The sequence below is a fragment of the Tachypleus tridentatus genome, chromosome 13, assembly GCF_004210375.1.
Source record: "Tachypleus tridentatus isolate NWPU-2018 chromosome 13, ASM421037v1, whole genome shotgun sequence".
NCBI lineage: Eukaryota > Metazoa > Arthropoda > Merostomata > Xiphosura > Limulidae > Tachypleus > Tachypleus tridentatus.
The window spans coordinates 249,960,828-249,983,298 of NC_134837.1; the positions used below are offsets into that span (position 1 = coordinate 249,960,828).

The window sequence follows — 22,471 nt, forward strand, 5'->3', positions numbered from 1 at the left end:
ATATAATCCCAATTACAAGATTTTTCTCTTTATAACCAAAAACAATAACTGTTTGATTAGAAGAAGTAAAAATAAGTGATCAGTGTGTTATATTGCGCTAAAAGTATTTTACTCACATTTTAAAACAAGGAGGTAAATAAATCCAATATTTTATTCCGATATGAAATTTTTATTCACAGTAGTATGAGTTAATATTTTTCATTGTCTCAAAAATGTATTTAATGATTTTCAAATTAATTTCTGACGTTTTTACATGCCAGTTTCAAACACAAACTTAGTGCTTTTTTGTAGATAGCGCTATCGCGACATCTGTCATTCTACATTATCGTCTTTCAGGTGGGAACCGAATTGAAGTTAATACAGAGGATGATTTAGGTAAAGCGGTTTTTGTTTTAGCCTGAGAATGGTTTTTGCATTTTTATTACATATAAGAGTTTATAGTGAAACGATACGTACAGGGAGGAGTACAAGTAACATAATAAATATCGATGATTAAACAATATTTGCAAGATCACACTCGTACAAAACTTGAATGAACACTGTAACATGAGTAAGTTGAGAGATGACAGCCTTAACTCTTAATAATAATACAATTACTGTTAGTAATATTTATGTTAGTATTACTGAGCAATACCTGTAACGTACATGAAAAGTAATAGCAGTAATACCCAACAGTGATATTAGAAATGTTCAAAATGTAAGTGTACATCATCAGTAATTTTCTGCATTACTTTTGCAGGTATTACATAAAATATATATTGCCCAGATTGACAATATACATTTCCAATTTAAATGAGGCGGTATGGTTTCAAATAGAGTATCTACCTTCATAAGTATTATCAACTGTTAGTAATTTTTTTTAAATCATAATTTTAGTGTAAATAATGTCATTATTACCCCATGAAGTTAGCTTTATACAGACATAGGGTGTTTAAAAAATATACAGGATGAAACGGGAATTATTAGCCAATAATAGATAAACAATAAGTATTTTAAATGGTGTTAAATAACAGTTTCGATAATTAAATAACATTTGTTACACAGTTAAAATCATATTTGTATGACATTGGGGAAAGAGTAAAATATGTCATTTGCATATATTTACTTCAAATAAGTCTTAAAGTTGATTTTGTCTTATTGCTGCAACTGTATCAGATGCATCAGCAAGGTATATTGACTTCACACATGCACTTCAGTAATTTTAAAATATCTGGAGGAGAAACTGTAGTATTCAGTTGCACAGTTGTAGAAAGTATAGATATGAAATTGTCATCAGTTAATCTTCCATACTTTACTGGATAAGATTGTGGTGGGTTTGGATCAGTAGCATGCACATTTCCAAAGACACTTATGAAAATGGGTCCTCTTTACCTTTTTAACAAAGGCTTCTCTGTTGATCTTTGATATTGTTGTAGTGCTTCTGTCAAACTGTGTTCATAAAATTCTAACATGCTGGCACAATTTGAAACAGCCATGCATTTGGTTTTCTATTCAGTGACATCAGGCATATCATTGACTTGCCAATTAAGGAAAGAGAATAGTCAGCTTGAAAAGTCTTTATAACACAGTGTTTTTGCCACTGCCAAATTAACCTACTGTTATATCACAACCTGACAGGACATGGGAAGATAATTCTGGCAGAGTAGTCTTATGTTTCTGTATAGTAGCATTTCTTTTTATTCCAGCTCTCTGAGGATCAGTGAGTCAATAACTGCCAAAGATGTAAGTTACTGCAAGATATAGTGGTGTAAAAGTAGGACAAATACACACATACCATCTGATAGTACTGTTATCCCCATCAATTATGCAACTTTGCACTTAATGACATAATACTTATATTTTGATTACTTACATTGGTGGAATGCTCAAAAAATAATAATAATAATAAAAATATTAGATTATTTTTGTGACTGTAGATTTAACAATAATTTTGAATGATTGTTAGAATAATCAAAAAATAGTCAGTCAAAAAGCTATGTTCTAGGGATATCTTGGTAGAAACGTCTACTCCAAAATATAGTGAACTCCTTTTGCATTCAAAGGCTATTGGAGATATATCCACTGATGTAACTCCCCATGCTACTTGAATTCCTCATGAAGAGTTATTGTTGAGAGGGATTTGAAAATCCCAGAGCCAGAGATCCTTGCTGGTTTCTTCACCCAAGGAGTTTCTGCAGTGAAGAGTACCTCCTCTTGCAAAGATGGAATTATGATGCTGACCAATGTTTTAATTTTAATGCTCACATCACCACATCCATCTGCCACCTTCAAGACAGGCTATCTAAATTGCAAAATACAACCATATATTCTGAACCCTCTCAGATGTTTCCAATGTCAGTGATTCAGTCACTTAAAAACATCACGTCATGGTTCCTTGACATGTGCTCATTGTTGTGGCACAGAACACGATGCATAATGAGAAATGGACCCTTGTTGTACTAATTGTAGTTGTCTCCCCCATTTTACTTTCATTCATGCCCTAGATGGGTGGAGGAAAAGGAGGTACAGCATTTAAAAATGGTTCACAACATTTCTTACCTCGAGGTTTGAAAATTACTGTTTATGACTCCATCTTGGATATATGCTGCTGCACTTCATTCCACTGCTACTGTGGGAGTGAAGACAGATTTCTCCGTGCTTCAGAAATAATTGTTTTCAAACCACATGAAAAGTCTTTTGCCTTCCATGGTTAAGAAATGTGATGAGTCAACATCAACACTCATCTCTGTTCCTACCATTCCTTCCAGCAGATCTTCGAAACCACATTCTTTGATTCTGGGTTCGGGTGTTTCATTGTGTCCGTCTTCTTCTCTAGCCCCAAGATGCAGAATAACTATTTGTTCACGTCCTCAGTTGCTGGAATTTTTTAACGACAGAGACCTGTCCACTTGACCCAGGGCAGGATGCATGGAGGTTGATAGACCTCCTTCTAATAAAGAGAAGAGACATGGTTGAAAACAGAAGGGCTCTTTGCCCAATTCTCCTCCATGTAAATAAAAATGGCCACAATGATACAGTGGAACTGTCGAGGTTTCCATTCTAATTTAGATGATTCATTCCTATTATCCTATGTGTTTTCCCTCACAGGAAACATTTCTGAAACCTTCCAACACAGTCACCCCTTGGCAGTTTTCTTTGTACAGAAATGACAGGTTGCATGATGGATGAGTGCATGGAGGGGTGGCATTACTGGTCAATTAGCATGTGCGTGCCCCCATGTCTTTGCAGCCCAACACACCCTTGGAGGCCATAGCCATCTGTGCTTCATTTAATCATTCCATCACTGTTTGTTCTCTCTACCTTTCTCCTGGAGAGATCTATGATCAATCAGACCTTGATACTGTCATTGAACAGTTGCTGTTACCCTTTCTATCTTGGAGGGACTTTAGTGGATGTAATACCCTCTGGGGAGGTGCTGATATTGATGGGAGGAGTTGCTCTATAAAGCAAATGCTCTTGAATCACAACCTTTCTCTCTTCAATACTTGTGTTTACTCTTACTTTCATACATCTAGTCAGACTTTTATTGCTATTGATCTCTTGGTGTGCTCCCCTTCACTTTTTTTTTTCACTTTTCATGGAGGGTTGACAGTAACCCACAGGACAGTGACCATTTTCCTGTCAATTTAAGAGAGACTGGCTGTAGTCAGTGCCACCCAACTTGCATGCCCTGGTAGGAGCTGGACTAAGCCAACTGGCTCTCTTTCACTGCTCTTTCAAAACTTGATCATGCTGTTATTTGTAAGCTATCGATAGATGACTGTGTGGCAGCAGTGACTGACTGTATTATACAAGCAGCTGCTCAGTGTATTTTTAAAACCTTGACATGTTTTCCACGATATCCTCATCCATGGTGGAAAACTGCCTGCCACATGGCATGGAAGGCTCAAAAACAGGCCTGAGATACCTCTCGTAGGTATCCCACATTTTCGAATTTTATCACTTTTCAGCAGGCCCATGTACATGCTTTGCAGATAAGACATCAAAGCCAGAAGGAATCTTGGATTAAATTCACAATCAGCATCTCTTTTTACCACCAGTTCCAAAGTCACGTGGGATAAGATTCAGAAGGCCAGTGGGTAGTATACCTTTGTCCTCCTTTTGATCTTGCTCTCTGATGCCCAGATCGTTGCTGATACTTTTGGCAAAAGCTTTTGCCAGGTATCTAACACTTCTGATTCATCCTTCACCTTCTCAGCCATCAAGACTTGGGCAGAGCATCCACCTCTTTCATTCTGGGCTGATCGTCTCTATGACAATAATCACCCCTCTACACTAGTGGAACTCAAGTTTGCTCTTCATCAATCTGGCAGTACATTGGTCAGACTGGATTATGTGCACTTCAACATGCTGTGCCTTCTATCTCCTGCTCCTCTTGCTATTATTCTGCTTGTTTTTAACTGAATCTGGCTGGAGAAAGCTTTTTCTGATGTGTGGCACCAGGCTATTGTCCTACCTTTCTTTAAACTTGAGATGGATCCCAAGATTCAAACTACCATCCAGTTACTTTAATGAGCTGTCTCTGTTAAACCTTAGTGAGGATGGTTAATGCTCATCTTGTTTAGTTCCTGGAATCAAACAGCCTCATCTCGTCTATCCAGTGTGGGTCCCGACAACGGTGCTCCACCATTGACCACCTGATTTGACTTGAGACATCAATCAGAGAAGCCTTTTTCTCAGTCGTTAAACATGAGGTCTGTTGAGCAGCAGCTATAGACTGCCCTCAGTCATCTGCTGAAGTGGACCACAGCAAATGGTTTTAACTTCTGCCATAATTTAAATAACCAGTAATATCATGAAAAAAAGTTAAAAGGCTAGTAAAGCAATTTTTTTTTTCAATGACTACCTATATACTGTTTTGTGATGCCATATTTCTGTAAATAATTTTGCATAGCTTTTTAAATCACCACAGAACTTTTGCCATTACACAAATAAAATTAACTGACTTTGGATATGTGAGCCACTTACTATTATCTTTTTCTAACTCCTTCAGTAGTGGGAAGGTGCCAGAAGTTGGCTGATGTTACTTTTCTTTTTCCAGGAATATGAGAAAAAATTTCCCCAGTAATTACAGGTGTATTAGCATTATGTGTTTGGTGGTAAAATGTTTTGAAAGTCCTAACAAGCTGATGGTAGTACTGACTATGGTCCAGATTGTTCAAAATGGTATTTCAAATATCTTCTCAGTAGGTAATCAGAACGTCACCATACTATACAGTGTTTCTTAAAGTTTTGGGTATTGCTAGCTGTGAGGAGGATGTTACTGTCCCCATCACCACTACCACCATAAAGAAAAATTGGATTATACATTGACTTTGGACAAATAAATGGTAGATATTTAATTATGGTAAATGCAAAGTAATGCTTGTGGGCTGTCATAATTTGAAATACAAGTAAACTTTAATGGGAATAACCTCAACAGTATTGTGGAAGGAAAAGTTCTTGGTGGTATGGTTGGTAAGTCTTATGCCATTCAAGCAATGTGCTATTGCTAGTGGCAGGTCAAATAGGATATTAGGTTGTATTTACAGCAGTCTTTAATATGAGGCTGAAGAGGTTATAATGATATTCTTTAGGTCACGTTTAGAGTATTATGTTCAGTCTTGAGATTCCTACATTAGAAAATGTATTGAATTATTGGAAAGGATTCAGAGGAGGGCTACGAGCATGAAACCTAGGATGTGAGAATAGCAAGACCAGGGGAAATAAATTTTGGCAGAGTAGGAGTCAAATTTAGGAAAGACAGCCTTATTTTCTAAAAAAAAAAAAAAGGTTGGTCTTTGGAATGTGTTGCCTTTAGATTTGGTGGGTGGAGTATATTTAAGAAAGTTTAAGAGAAAGAATGATAAGAACTGGCTCTGATTTGTGTTGTTTTCTTTTAGTGGATAAAATATCTCAAAGGGAATAAATGGTTTCTTGTTATAAATGTTACATTATAGCAACTGTAAGAGATTGGGTACGGCTTTTGTACAAAGCTGAAATCAGTTTCAGTGAATGAGTTTAGAGTAACAGATGCTATTGTGGCAGATTTGTAGTGACTTTCAATAATTTAGCTTGTGATGGAATATATAACTACAGATTATGGGTTTCATTACATGCCTTATAATTTTATATAACTAGAGGGACAGAAGGGGCGAATGACAAATTGTGTAACAAAATCAGGTTTGCTACTAATAAGAACACTGATGCAATAATTTTGGGATACTTCAGTTTTAAGCACATTGTGATTTTATGGAGTGATGTAGTGAGAGAGATTTAGATTGGCTTTCTGTATCAGATGGTTTTAAATCCAATCTGGGAGATGTAATTTTAGATTTATTGTTAACCATCAATGAAAGTATGATTGTGGAAATAGGGTGATATCTAGAAAATACTGGTTATTGCATAATAATGATCAGTGTTTTTCCTGCATTTTGAGATGAAATTTAGTCTGATTTTTAAAAAGTCAATTTTGAGGCTGCGAGATAAGATTTAGCATTAATTAATTGGGAAAATGAATGAATTGAAAGGATGATGCAAGACTGATTTGGGAATTATTTTTATTAGTTCAAGATAGGTATGTTCCCAGAAAAAAACTGATGACAGGTAAGATCAAACCAATTGACTTGCCAAATACCTAAACTTGAAAATCAAGGACAAATGCTATAAGTTTAAGTTGGCAGATTGAAATATTTACAGAAATACATAAAAGCTAGGGATTTGATAGAAAGTCAAAATGAAATGTCAAAGGAATCATGACAGTTTTCTTTATCACAGATTCTAATGAATTTGATGGTAAAGAAAAAAAAAAAAAAAGAGGTAAAATCAGAATTGAGACCTAAATTTTGAGCTATATGTTTATGCAAATTAGTTTAACAAGAATGTGAGGTTGTGCTATTTGGACACACGACCTTAAATCTTACTACCCAAAAAAATCACTGGTACTAAGTGTGTACGAAAACGTATGATACTCCCATATCAGATATTGAGAAGTTGTTTGAAAAATTCTAATATCATGCTTAATATATGCAAAATGTTTGAAAGGAATATAATGTGAAAAATGTAAAGGAAATAAGTCATACAATTGACTGTGATATTTCAGTATATTAAAGCATTTTGAAATAAACTTTAATTGTGCTTACTACAAGGGTTTAAATATAGGATTAAAACATAATTTTTTTTCAAGATTTCATTTGAAGCCATTTTGAAAAAAATGTTGTACGTTCACTTACAAGGTCATTTAAATACTTAATAAGTTTATAGTCATCTATTTATTATACTAAATGGTAAAATATTAAGTTGTCATAGTAGTTTGGTTATCAGATAAATAAAAAAAAATGTCTACTTCAGGTGTAAAATGAAATGGTTGACTAAAATTATTTTTTTAATGAGGGGAAAAGTAATAGCCACCTCCTTAAAAAAACCCAACAAAACACTTCAACAATATTAATAGGACTGAACAAATATATTTATTTCTTATATAAATAGTAGCATGGATTTAAATAACTTTTAATGTGCAATTTATATTGTTTTATTATGAATTGCACTGAGTTCACTGAGGTTTGCTGTTTTATAGGTGTGTTTGTAACAAAATATTTTCTCCCTGTAGGATAACACTATTTTGGGTGCTATGATGGATGCAAAAGAAAGACCAGTGTTTCGACCACCAAAGAAACGAGGACCTCGATCTTTGCCAAGATCAGAAAGTAACTGTTCTCAAACTGTCGTGCCAGTAAGTCCAGTCCGAAGCAGGAGCTTTCAAAATGTTAACAAAGAAGCTAACTCGTGCATTCTAGGTGAAGTTGATTTTAATCCACATGGTTCTGTTGATAACTTCAAGAAGTCAAAGAGAAATGTTCATGATAAATCTTTAACATCTTTAAAAGAACACCCTGATAGCGTAGGAGAGACACCACAAATTTCTGACAGTGGCTATACTGAAATTGACCTAAATAATGACAGAGTATCCTTAAAAACACATTCCCATTCTATATCTTCAAGAGGATCTGATTCTGATGGTTACGTGACCATGACAGGAACAATTAAAAGGGGCAAGAAGAAAGGACAGACCATGGACATGAAGGTGCACATGTCTCGGGAAGAGCTAGATGAACTAGAAAGTAGCATAATTTCTCATCAGAAACCAGAAGAGGAGGATGATTGTTTCTTTGGTGCTAAAAAGGGTCCTCATGTATTTTTTCTTAGTCTTCTTTTAGCACCTCTTGTTTTCTGCGTGTCTGCAGCTTATTCTTTTTATATTGGTACAATGACTTGGTATAATATATTGGTGTTATTTACTGAAAAAAAAACAGTGTGGCATAAAATTTTTGTGAGTCCTTTACTGATAATATTTTACCCATTTCTGATTATGATGCCAACAGTTGGACTAGGTTTATATGCTTCAGTGATTCAGTTGTCTTGGCAGTTTGATTTGTGGAAGCAGGAAGTCCTAGACTGGGAAAAAGGATTTTATGGCTGGTTGTGCTGCTCTTTAAATATAGAAGATTGTTCCCCTTATGAAGTTGTGATCTTAACTGAAATACAAGGTGCTGATTCAGCCAAACAGAAGAAAGCAGTGGTTGCTGACACTGCTTTGTGAAAGTTAACATCTTTCTCATATTTGATATTGATCTGTTTTAAATTCTAAATTAAAAAAGCCTTTTTATTATGAAAGTTGTAATGTACAAAAATACAACTTTTTGATGCATGAAGGATTTTTCTTGTTAGCATTATCAGACAAGTAGAAGGACATTCCTCTAATTGATCTTTGCTTACATGAAATACTACATTCTGATGCCAGTAATGGTTCTTTTTTTTTCAATCTTGAATTGGGCTGTTTAGTTGTTTTAGAAAAATATTCAGTTTTAAAGTATACTTTATAAAAGCACAAAAGCTTGTAAACTTTCAGTTTGGTTTGAAAATTTGTTTGGTTACACATTTTTAACAGGTGTTTTAGGTTTCAAAGTAAACTTTGTAAGATACTTGGTACAATATTACATTCTTTAAAGTTAGTTTGATATCTTAGAAAGATATTTTTAGTGTGTTGCTTCAGTACCCCCATTGTTTACTTTTTCAAGTCTGTTTAACTTTTGTTTGAAATTCAGTGAAGAGACAATATTATATTGTAAGAAATGTAATTTAGTTAAACATTCTTTGGTTTTGCAAAATTCCAAATGCTATTTTATTTTCAATTACTGAAAGGTAATAGATCTCATAAATTTATTTTATAGAAATGGAAGTTCAGGACATGAGACCAATGATATCACATATCTTTCCACCATTATCTAAAAATGTGTTTATTCTGATACAATATATCTTACCTTTGCTCACAAAATAGTTATTCTGGATTAGTGCTGCCCTCTAATCTAATTGTCACAAGTGTTCAATGCTCATTACTAGCCTTCTACCTCCTGCATCTGCATATTCATATATAAATGATTATGGAGCAGTTCTTTACCAATAGGAGCATAGAACAACTTGTACCATAACCAGTATCATACCATCCACTGGATGTTGGCTTGTGGTATATCAGGTGTTGGTTTGGTTAGAAGTGCATACAAATGGATATGGATTTTGGTATGGAAGCTCTTATTCCCTACCAGTTTCCATTTCAAGGTATGTGATCCTCTACCTACCATAGAACTGATGCACAATTCCAGATACCGTCAGTTGTCAGATGAGTTCAGACTACCACTACAGTATGTCATTCCCTTGACACTTGGGGCCCCATTAATTGTTAATACATATTATAGGATTCCTTTGTGTTTTTATATCTTGTGTTTGCAACACTGTCATAAAAGAATGAAGAGCATATATGGGTGAGACGTGGTGTAATATGTTCTTCATGGTCTCTCTTTGAACACTTCCTAAGAGAATTTTTTCACTAGACTTCCATCAGTTCAACGTGAAATTTAGCTATTTTGTGATGGAGTTAAGATACTGTAATGGAAGTTGACAATTTTCTACACTGAAAATGTATTTTTGATATATATTTACTCCCTATTTCATTTTCCACTGAGCCTTCCCACTTAAGGTGATATATGATGTTGATATTCTGACCAGTTTGGAAGTGTTTAACAAGTGCAAACATGGAGAGGAATCTGATTGTGATAGTGGTGTGTTCCTAATTGAGGAGGGCTTCTGCATAATCATTCACATATGGATATGCAGAAGTGGGATATTGAAGGCTAGTGGAAGCATTGAAAATTTGAGGAACCCTGTTTTTGAGACAGGTGGTGTACGTTGGAAATACATTTCCAGTTCAGGAAAAATGTTAACTTTAACCACATAGAAAAATGGTTTTTTTGGAAGGTCAGTCTGACATAGAAGATACTGTAACAATTATTAGAGATTATACTTTGTTTAATTTATTTTTGTGTTTGTAGTTATTAGTGTTTGTGAATGTTTTACAATATGATTTGAATTTAGTAGATTTATAGGAGGAAAACTTTGTATAAAGAATGTGAAATTAAACTCCAAGTAAGCATTAATTTGAAAATGCTAGAAACGTAGTATGACCATGTAAATAATTGAATCTGTATGATTTGTCTTAGATAACATTAATTGTGAAACTAGATAACATATCTCTAATAGCTGTGGTAGTAATTATACATATAGTAATGGAATTTCAAAATCTAAAGTTACACAATTTCAGTTATGTGGACCTTAGATATAACAATCAATGGTACAGAACACTCCCATCAATGAATGCTGTTATGATAACTATTGCTATACAGCAAAAAGTACCAAGTAATTATGGCCAGGACCACTTGCTGTAGACCACAAAATATCTCTTGACCAAGTATGGAAAAAAGCTGTACTAATACAGGGGTATAGAAATCAACTAACTTAATGAATTTAGGCTATTGTGAATTCAACATTTGTTAGTCCAGAAGTTGTATTGTTATCTTTACATAAAGGTGCATGTGTGCTAAATCCAATTGTATATTCCATTATTATTATTATTTTTTTTTTTTGTAAATGCTACCTGTTATTTTTTTCTTTTAAATCATTAAATATCTTGTCACCAAAGTTTTTATAATATCAGTACTTTGTTTATTAATATGGTAATCCATATAAGCCTAATATCAAAACACATGCATGACACAGCTACTGCCTTGCAAATTGAAATGCCACATTATTCAGTTTTGTATTTATATCATAGTTGGATATAAGTGATTTTTTTTTTTGATGGAATTAGAGTAGCTAGTTTTTTAAACTTTCTGAGCTCTGATAGACTGGAGTATATGTGTTACAACCTTTATGCAAAGTTATGTTTAAAATTTATTTAAACACAATGGTATAATCAGTGTATATCAGTTAACTTGATATTGAAATGTAGTATGCAATTCAAATTTTAATATAAGCTCTAATTTTTTAACGTCAGAAGGAAATATTTAAATAAGTTCTCATACTTTTTTCTCTGTATCATCTGATACTTGTTTACTCCAAATTACTCATTTTATATTTGCTTATAAAGTAAATAACATAATAAACCATAAATTAATTATCTTTCAAAATGAAACAAAACTTAGATGTATGCTGAATTTAAAATAGCTTTTTTCTAGATTTTATGATTTCCACAGAAACCCTGGATAATCTGTGCCTTCTTTGAAATATCAAATTCTTTTAAAAACAAAATTCTCTTTTTTTGGTACGTCTGCTTTACTGATGCCCTGAGCATGTGCTCAGTCTGTCTATTGGGTAATCTAAGACTGCTTTCAACGTTCATATTTTCTAAGTTTTAGAGGGATTGTACACTTATTTCTTAGACATTCTCAAGCTAAAATATAATTTATAATGTCTATGCTTCTTGCTTCACAGAAATATAAACCAAAAAGTCAAATCCACAAGACATCCAGTATTTCAAAATTGCCTTTAATTCTCTAGGACATTCACTATTATATATTATATTTCTATCTAATAGAAAAAAGGAGTTTCTAACTTGTTGGATGAAATAACCAGGTTAAAAAAATCTTGGAATATATTTCTTTGCCAGCATTGGAATTCTGCTTTTTTGTTTTAGGAAACCAGTACTAAATCCAACAGTAATTGCTTTCGTAGATACTAATCAACCTGTTACTTTTCTCAATAGGTAAACCCTTAACTATTTACTACTTGTGTAGTATTTTGTGTAATAGTTATTTCATGTTTTACATATGTTTTTGTTCCAGGGGACTGAATGGTAAATCTCTCTCTAATAGAAATGGCTGATGTTTATTACCCGTTGGATACATATTGTCCTGAAAATAAAAGTACAAACAAATCAACACATTTTTCAGAGAAGTTAGCCAACATTTACTTTAAAAGATTTTTCTTTTTTACGAGCTCAGTGTGATATAGCCTTCACAGAGGAAATCTCCAGAGCAGTTGTTATGGTTTAAATTTTTACCCTTAGTGTCACACATCTTGGAGATCATAACCTTTTCAATTTGTGGAGATTTTTAGGAACAGTGAGGTCTGACTTACTCAGCTTTATATTGTCTTGGTTTCCATTTCTTCAAAGAGGTAAACTTAAAGAACTGTAGAGAGAGAAACTTGACATTTACATAAAGATTGAATGATTGATCATTACCAGTGGGTAGAGTTAATAGTCACCATTGTTACTTTCAGTCTGTATCCAGTGAAGAGCATTAAACCTGAATAACATCCTGCATCAGGTTTGAAACTTCCAATTCTAAAGCCTGCCCATCATAGCCCTTCTCCCATATTCAGAATGCTTCTGCAAAGGAGAGAATTAGTATCTGATAGGAGAGCTAGTGTTAAAACCTAAGAGCTAGATTTGGAAGTTGAGAGATTTTTTTGGTGAATTCATCTTGGTCAAGATAATGATGGTGAGCTTTCAAATATGTGCAGATGTCTCTTATTTTTGTGATTACTAGAATGTTCTCTCCCATCTACTGGAAAGCTCCCCTGTATACGGAGACCCAAATCTGCATTTTGAATTCCTCTAGTAAGTACAGAAAAGGACAAACTAGCTATTAAGAGACATAAAGAGGATGGTTGAGAATAATGGAAGAGAACTGTGATAAATGTAATGTAATTGATGCAAAAGAATGTGGGTGAATCTGCTGCATAACACAGCCAATGTAACACAGTTGTAGATAGAATGACATGTAGTTTTGATGAAAGGAAAGAAAGAGCAGCTATTTACTTCAAATATATTTAGCCTAACTCTTACTTGGACAATTCCATGGGCAATTTTCCAGGATAGGCAATGTCTAGACTCATTGAAACTCTTAGAGTTTATCTTGTCTTGTACTTTGTCCCATTGGGATAGTTACTTTTTAATTTGGATGTATTAAAGAAACATTTCTTGTGTTTCATGTTGGCCAATTTTGTACTGTTCAGTTCTTTGGCTTCTGTGATAATGTTCTTAAGTGAAAGTTAAGGAAACTAATGTTCATTACTGCATTGGTAGGTTGCTCTGTGGTTTAAAAATATTTGCTTTTATGACCTAGTACAGTGATTCAGACAAAGGGTATATTGGCATATATTTCCTGACTAAAAATTAACCATTTATGGCCTTAAAAATATATTGATGAGTGGTTTTACTGTCATGGAAAAACAAATGTGGTTCCTGCTGCAGTAAAAGTAGTATGGTTATTGAGGGTTACGTTCTTGTGGTTATTGAGGGGTACGTTCTTGTGGTTATTGAGGTGTACGTTCTTGTAACTTTTTGCAGTTCTGCACAAAATATGTACAGTTCAAACAGTAAAGTTGCAAAAATCAGTGTGCACTAACTGTTAAAAATTTCTCTAGGTGCACTAATGAATGATCCAATTTTGTGTAAAAATGACATGTAAAAGATTGTGATGTAATTATTTGTGTTTATTATAGCTATATCTGATGATTTAATTTGCTAAATTGATCCTGTGCCAAATTTTGCCTTTTGAACTAGTAAAATAATTCATAATTAATAATAGTTTTTATCACAAAATTTTACAGCTGCACATTTTAAACAAATTTTAAAACTACTCTCACAGACAGAATTCTGAGAGTGATTACCCTTTACAGAAAAAAATTATCTTGAGTGCTGCTAGTAGGTGAATTGTTGAGGGGTACTGAAGTGGTCAGAGTTTAGTATGTTCATATTTTTAGTGTTTTTCTAGGTCTGGAATACCTAAATCTCCCAAATGTAGCTGTACAGTGTTTTATTAATGATCTTGCTGTCCAAGTCTAAGCTAACGTTCCTGGTGCTATTTGATTTAAGGTTTGTGTCCTGGAGGAGGTCTCTTTTTCCATTGGTCTGTTATTTTTCCAGATACCTAGTTAATGTATACTAGTCACGGACTGCATTATCATGCCTACTCTACTACATGCCTAGTATTTTCACTCTGAGTACAGCCTAGCTTAAATCATTTAATTTATCTTATTTTTAATTTATGCAGAAGACTTGCAATTTGTTCCAGTCTGCTTTTGCACTAATAACCTCACTGTGCTTAAATGTCTCTAGCTTGTTCTGGACAAGCTGACGTGTTTTTAAGGTTAATGTAATTTGTCTGTATGAGCCACAGTTATTTGGACAAATATTGAGTTTCCTAGGACATCAGTGCTCTTAATGTTCTGGCATTGATTTATAAAAGATAAGATCAATTACCAGGACAAAGGACATCTCTGTCTTACCCCAGAACTGATGGTCATCTCCTTAGTTGTACATTTGTTAACATTGATTGTTGCTGTGATACCTGTGTATATGGTTTCTATTTAACTTATAAAGCTGTGTGTGAATTTATTTTGTTTTAGTGTGAATTCTATCTCTTTGCTGAAATGTTAAAATGCTTGCTTTAAATATGGGTAATGTTTTTTAGTACATTTTGGTTTGGAACTCTATGCATTTGTTTGGGTACTCTATTCACTATTCATTTTTTGATTATTGCTAATGCATTTGGTTAGGATATCAATCTGTTTTATATAATAAGTATATATTCTTGAAGGAAATGTAGGACAAAAACACAGGCAACAGTGTAAGAAAACAAAAGAACACGACCATAAGGTAATATTGTTGAAAACATACAATAATAAAAGGTATGTGAACATAATAAGAGTGAATAATAATGACCAAATGAATATAAAGGTAACAAACTGTAATTAAAATGAATGGGCTAGAGAGATAAGAGTGTGAACCTTGAATGAAAAGGTTGTAGACACTGAATGTTGGTGTGAGAAAGTATAGAAACATGTATAGAGGGAAAATAGAAAGGATAAAGTTGAAAGAGATCTTTTCATTTATTCCAAAGGGATTAACAGTACCTAATCTGAAAATCAAACATTTTTTCCAAGTGTTTTTTTTCTATATTATAGTGAATGAAGCAAGTCTAAGTCCAATTATTAAGTCAGATGTTCAATATTTAAGTCTTTAGCTGTGGGTTTTGTAGTATCATTATTTCTTATGTAGGAGATGCTCACATGAACGATCCCCTAAGCTGCAATTCTTTAGTATTTAGAGTTAGAACTTTTGTCACTGAAACAGCAAACTTACTTGAACATGCAGTTCAAAATTAGGTATTTTAAATGTAATCACCAAATTTCTATTTGTTTTTTTATCTATTATTATAAGAGCAACAACATATCTTTATGCTCTAATAGTAATAAGAGCCACTGTGTAGGTGCTTTGGTTTTGTTACATATGTAACATAAAAAACCTGATCAAAGATTTTACATCTGATATATTTTGAATTACGTTGTATTGTTTTTCGATGTGTCTGGATCACCAGTTTTATCACTTGTGTAGATTGGATACCACCCCCTATAGATTTTACACATCTAATATTGTAGAGTAAGTCATTGTAATTAGTATAATCAGTATGTGTTTGTATTCTATAATAATTTAGTCATTACAATGAAAAGAAAACTAGTTAGGCTATTATGATTTTATTTTGGACTAGTACATGTTTACTCTCTGCCTAGGGCTAGTACAAAACAAAATTTGCATCCCTGTAATAACTTGTCTGTGCTGTGTCATAGAGCAAAAAAAATTGCATTGTTTTAAGGTATTACAATGTTTCTACATTTCAAAATGTTTAGCAGTTAGTAATCAAAATGTTTATATAAAAAGTAAAATAAAACTAATTACTTATTGTTTACAGGATATTTTATACTGCCATTGTATTTTAAGTATGAGTGTCAGGTGCTACTTATGCATATTTTAAAGTTATGTAAAGTGCTATGTGCACACTACTTAAATAACTGATGCATGAAATGAAAACCTTGCAGCTGTGATCATGTCACTGATAGATGTACCTCACAGACAGTTGTCAACTTTCATAATTTGTTATTTAATTTTAAAGCTCAACTTTGTTATGAATTTAAAATGAGAGATTTATAAGTTTCTCCGTGTTTTGTGAGAAAACAAAATGCTGAATAACCTTCCCCCTGTTGGTAACATGTGAAATTGGTGATCTAGTATCAGTTGGTACATTCCATTTGAGGAGGTTTTTGAGTTGCTATGTGTGAGAGCCAAACTTTAATTCAATGAACTTTGCCATTTGATTGTGTTAGATTTGTATAAATATTTTGGACATCAGATGCTTAAAATATATATTGTAAGTGAAATATTGTTATTGTTTTAGATATGTATGCATTATTTGAAATGTATACGTTTGATTTTTGTTTGTATTTATATATAATTATTCTGATCTCATATTTTGATAACCTGGTCAAATTATCTGAAGAATTGTAGTTAACCATTTAACTTTGTACCTTACTTATAAGTTAGTCTGGTTTGTGAGACGAGATTTTGGTCAACTTTGTGTGAAAGTGCCGTATTGTCATGAAAGGTTTTACTCAATAGTTTCTTCACATCATGTATCTTGGTGAATGTTGGTGGCAATTCATTTCTTAACCTCAAACTTTACTGAGAATTACTGACAGTTACCTCTCTCTTCATCAGCAGATTGTATCAGAGGCTGTTGTCCACATCTTTACTTTCTTTGTGAGATCTTGCTATAACATCTATTTATTCTCAAAGCTGTTGATATTTGTTTCTAGAACAAGGACAATTAGTGTTCTTTCAAGTTGCTTCAGTATTTGCCTGTTTGAACAGGTTAGAGATGATTGCATTTATTTGTAGTTTGTTCAAAGTTTCTTCATCACGAGATTTTGAAGGGAGCTGTGTAAAAAAATTCTTTGTTTCAAAATACGAAGTTCTTAAAAAGCTTTTTGCACTTTTAACCAGTGAATCTTTAGTCAGTGTTGTCTCCACTGATCTGTGTTTATGGAAGCTATTATCGATATTTGTCGTGAACTATAATTTTTAATTGTAATTTTAGCATCCACTTCCATTTGTTTCTTTCTTTGGTCATTTCTGGTTAGTGGCCTGCTGTGTTTTAAATTTCACCCATTTTGTGAATGCATTGAAATTGCTCATATGTATTTGTCTATATATGTGGAAGAAAAAATCTCAATTAAAACATGCCTTAAGCAAAAACCACAGGACCTAAGTTGGTGATATTATTACAGAGCAGCTACTACTGTACCCATATGTGATGTGCATTTTATGCTGAATTTGATAAAAATTTATTTTATTAGTCAAAAATGTAAGATAAGTAGATGTGCATGTTGTTTTCTGTGTTAATGACTATACATCATTTTCTATTCAGGGAGTATCAATATTTTTCTAAGCTTTAGCCATTGGGAAATTGATATTTTAAACCTTACTTTATTTACAATAAGAATTTGCCTTTTAGAAAATGTAGGCTTTTATTGCATAATGTGTATGTTGTAAATGTGGTAGCAAAATCTTATCTGCCAGGTGTGTTTGTTTTTTAAGACATGGAAAAAAAATGTTTTGAATGCCACGTGTTTCAGATATGATAACTTTTAAACTCTAGTGTTTCAATATAGTTAAAATGTTCTTGCATTTTGGCCTTATCTGTCTGAAAAACATATTGATAGTTCACAGACCTGTACTAAGGGTCTATTTGTGTTTAGTATATTGAAATAGTTGTGTTGGTGTTTTGTCAGTAGCATACAAACACAAAGGTTGTACAGTAAAAAAAAAAAGACTAAGTAAGGAAAACCTGGTGGTTAGATTATAGATTGTGTGGTTTAGTATTTTGCAAGTATGTGATGAAAAGGTAGAAACAGTGATACATTGTAAATACATGAAACTATGAAAGAGTGGGCTGATGTAAGTACACAGATACTAGTAAGAACAAAACTGTGATGATTAGATATAAACAGCTACGTTATAAATGGGCCCTGAGATACAGTAATGTGTACTTCTCATGGTGGCCACAAACTACAAAAAGCTGGAGATTGCAGAAATGGACTACAAATGAAGGAAAACTAAAAAATGTAAATTATGAGCCCCTCCATATCTTGGAACCTTTTCAAGCATTGAACCATCCTGCTGAATATAATTGTGGTCAGTAACTCAATTGTATTTAATTTGGTGGGAATTACCAACTTTATTACATTTGATGATAGTGTAGAATTAATAAGAAAAATTTAAATGTTTTCTATGTATTTGTATAAAGTTTCTAGATATCTGGGAAAAGCTTTTGGTAAAATTGTAGTCACTATTATTTGTACCAAAAATCTTAAAAAAATAACAACATCATTTACAGTTGAATATTTTTTTTAATTATAAAATAATTAAATGTGAACTGTAAATTTTTGTGGTGCTTAATTATTGTGTGTTTTTAGCCTATTTTATTGCATCAGCATCAGTCACACTGCATTATAAAACTGCAGATATAAAAAAGTAGCTAGACTGTGAATATAATCCATAATTAAATGTTAAAATAGTGAAGACAACATTTGCAATTTGATTAGTGGTAACTGACTGCAAGTCCCCCTAGTGATATGTCTGCAGACTAACACATCACTAGAAGCTGGGTTTTGATACCTGAGATGGGCAGAGCAAAGATAGCTCACTGTGTAGCTTTGTGTTTAATTCAAAACAGACAGGCTGCAGTTTGTCTAAACGTTTATCTTCCTGCATATAGTGCCATCTATTTTTCAAAAGGTGAATATAAGGTATAAGCAAGAACTGGACAGAAATTGACTTGCATATTGTATCTAAACATGCACATATCTTAACTGTAAAAATACACATTTATTTTACGAAGTTACAAAAAAGTTTGCTATGGTTAAGGTACAAGTTTTTGATGTGCCTTTTTTACTGAATATTTGGCCTAATATAGGTTGAACTGCTGTTACAGTACTTCATTTAACTTTAAACTGCCTTTAAAAAATATCAGTGAAAACAAAAAACAGTACCAAAAATTTGAAAAATTAACTGATAGGAACATTTTAGCAAGTCTGTTCAAGATTATTTGAGAAATTAATAATTTAATACTTGTTTTAAAATATAGATAAAGAATATTAAGAGTTTGCACCTAAAAAGTTCCAAGTTTTTATATATTTGTCTCATATTAACTGATATTGTTTTATAATATGTATGTTTATAATGACTAGTCCCATTTCCTGACATGTACATAGTAGCTACAAATTTGTGTTAAAATGCATAATGCTTGATTATGTATACCCAGCCTCTTGACTACAGTGACTACGTGTATATCTTTACACGTGTGATGGCTACATTTAATGTTTGTGTGTGTAAATATTGTTCCAATTGTATTTTCACAAACCTTAATACTTGAACTAGCATATTCATCTTATTGTTTTGGTTAAAAATGTATGATTTATGTAATAGCAAGTGTTTTTATGTGTCTTTTTGAAGCAGCTATCTATATTTATACACACACATTCATATGATCAAATCGATTATATTTATATATTATCAAAGATATCTATTAAGAGTTAAGTTCATATACTTCACTACTTGCAAGTTCAGAAACTTAAGAATACTTTTTAGCAATGTCTACATATGGTTTACATCATAATTACAGAGGATTTTACAGGTAAAACTACATATACGTATTTTAAAAAACAGTATTCTAACAATTGTAGTTTCATCACTGATTTCAAAGTTCATTTGAGTATTAGGTTTTGTGTCGTAGAAGTGACACGGTAAAAAAATAAACTTTTTTTTTTGTACAAGATTTTGTTCAATGCAAAAAAATTCCTGAAATAAGTGTACATTTTTTCTCCCCATCACACCAAACATTCTCACCCTTTCAGCTGTGTGGCCATTGTAATGTGACGATCAATCGCACTATTCTTTCGTAGAAGAGTAGCCTAAGAGGTGGTCGTGGGTGATGATGACTAGCTGCCTGCCCTCTAGTTTTACACTGCTAAATTGGAGATGGCTAGTGCAGATAGCCCTCGTGTAGCTTTACGCAAAATTTAAAAAAATATTTTTACCTATAAAGACTTTATCACTTTTGAGCCTTTGTTAGTGTTTAATATTTTCCAGCTAAGACAATTGCAAGTAAATTTATTTTGAATAAATCTTCTGATTGTTTTTCTCAAGAAAAAGGAATCATTATTTAACTTTTGGTTCATTGTTTCCACCCCCTGCCTCAGAAAGCCAGTTACTCATTTTTCCTGAATATTGTGACATGGGGCTTATGCAATAGAAGAGTTCTGTTACCTTTTTGGTGAAAGATGTACAGCTCTATAGATTTTCCAAGTTAAATTTAGTGTAAAGTAGTGATGTTTGAAACTGACCTCTTTTGAACTGTTTTTCTCCCATTTTCCTGAAATGTTTGTAAGGTTAATTAAAGGACTGTTCCAGTGTCAAGTCTTTATTATTATATGAAAATTATTGTGCTTCTGTGTCCTTAATCATTGTTTTTCTTTGTTTTATATTGAATTAAAGCATTATTTACAGTTAACTTTGAACAATTTTCCTTTTGCAGTAAGAAATTTGAATGAAAACAGACATATCATAAAATTAAGAAAAGCTTTGTTCATTTCTACTTCCATGCAATTCAGAGAAACTGAAACTTTGTAGCAATCTTGGTGAAAGATGCTTTCTGAAGGTATTTCATGGTCTTTTCAGGCATTGATTGAATTGAAAACACTTTGGTTGAAAGGTATTTATAGAATTTGCTGTATCAGTGTGATACTTAAATTTCGAAACTTATTAGCTACAATTAACAATATTTGAATGTACAACAAACAGCCTTCAAAGTTAGGTTTACCCTTTTCTCTTTTACCTCAGCATGTGCTATTTGTGTAAATACTCAAAACAACTTCTGAGCCACATTCTCAGGAGAAAAAGAATATTCATTACCCAGTAGTGTGTGTTATTACTGTGTATTTATAGTTGTTTGTGCTGTCATGTAATCAATTGTATTTACATGTTAAGGATTTATATCAATGGTAATAAAATTGTAGTAATTAAAAAATTCCTGTTTTATGTGTATACTTATTAATTTTAGAGAACTATCGAACATTTGATCTGCTACTTAATTTTCTTCATAATTTGCAGGGGTTTAGGTATTTTTATGTTTGTAAAAGAGAGTTTGACCACTTCACAAGTAACCACAATCGCATACTGCTGAAAAGTTTTATTTTAAAATAACGAGTAAGTAAACTTCCTGAAATCACGTGATCTTCAAGTCTTCAGTTTTTGTATGTCTATTGTTTGCTTGTTTTCAGCTTCCACTGTCCACCACAAGGGCAGAACCTCAACCATCGCTGGTCCCACGCCGAGTAGCTGCAGATCGGACAGCTGGCTTCACTAAAGAGGAGGATGAGCACCTGTGTGGATAAATAAATTTTATTGTGTGACAAAGGAAGAAGTTGAGTATTTGTTGAAGTTTACAGTTATGGGTTTTCCATACATAGAGATAACTGGAGATGTTTGTTTACTACTACTAAGGTAAGAACTGTAGAGGTCAAATCATGTCTAAATCTGTTCTTCCAAGACCCATATTACAAAGTAAGGTAATTCAATACACCCATAACATACTCTGGTATGCGTTATTTTTTTCCAAAAACTTAACTTCTACTGATTTAGAATGGGAAAAATGTGCACAATTTTATACTTAGCACTTTTGCCGTTTAAATTTTTTCTTAGGTAGATAAATGCGTCCTTTCACGATGTTTCTAAAATACAGTGTATAACTAAGAATTATCTTGTCTTTTAAATAAAAAATGATAAATTTAAGAGTATCTAAGTTTTATGAAAGTTCACCCATGTCTAGTTCAAAGCTAAAAGACATTAGACACAACACACCTTATAGAAGAGTTGCAAGAAATATTATCTATTTAAGTATTTTAAGGGTAATGGTTTTTACATTTAGTTAAAGAAACAGGGACCATTATCTCCTGACCCACATGCTTTTTGGCTATTTATACGTGAGATTGTTCTTAATGGTGCAAAAAAATAAATTCTTTCTTGCATAAACTTCAAAGTGCATTATGACTGTTACAAATCCAGTCTAGAACACGTTGAAGTACCTGGTACTTCTAATAACTTGTAGCAGTTTCTGTTAAACAATATTACAATGAAAGTTGGGTGTGGAGAACCAAGCAGCTTGTGTGAATCCAATGTTGTGTAGTTTTAAATGTCTAAAAGGAAACAATATCTTAAAATACAAATTATGAACAAAATAATAAACAGTCATTTACTGGC

At 32.8% G+C, this 22,471-nt stretch overlaps 2 protein-coding genes across 2 annotated transcripts in view; one reads left to right on the plus strand and one right to left on the minus strand.

Moving 5' to 3' along the window:
- Positions 1-334: 334 nt before the first annotated feature.
- Positions 335-11,010, plus strand: LOC143239775 (transmembrane protein 169). The gene is made up of 2 exons (XM_076481261.1): positions 335-375; positions 7,589-11,010. Exon 2 carries the CDS (start codon positions 7,610-7,612, stop codon positions 8,576-8,578), a length of 969 nt encoding a protein of 322 aa, XP_076337376.1. The 5' UTR covers positions 335-375; positions 7,589-7,609; the 3' UTR covers positions 8,579-11,010.
- A 10,376-nt stretch (positions 11,011-21,386) lies between these two features.
- The window catches only part of MED16 (mediator complex subunit 16), a 42,113-nt gene continuing 41,028 nt past the window's right edge, over positions 21,387-22,471 (minus strand). Inside the window, 2 exon segments of the mRNA XM_076481262.1 lie at positions 21,387-21,542; positions 21,545-21,594. Of these exon segments, the coding sequence (XP_076337377.1) occupies positions 21,472-21,542; positions 21,545-21,594 (121 nt within the window). The 3' untranslated portion in view covers positions 21,387-21,471.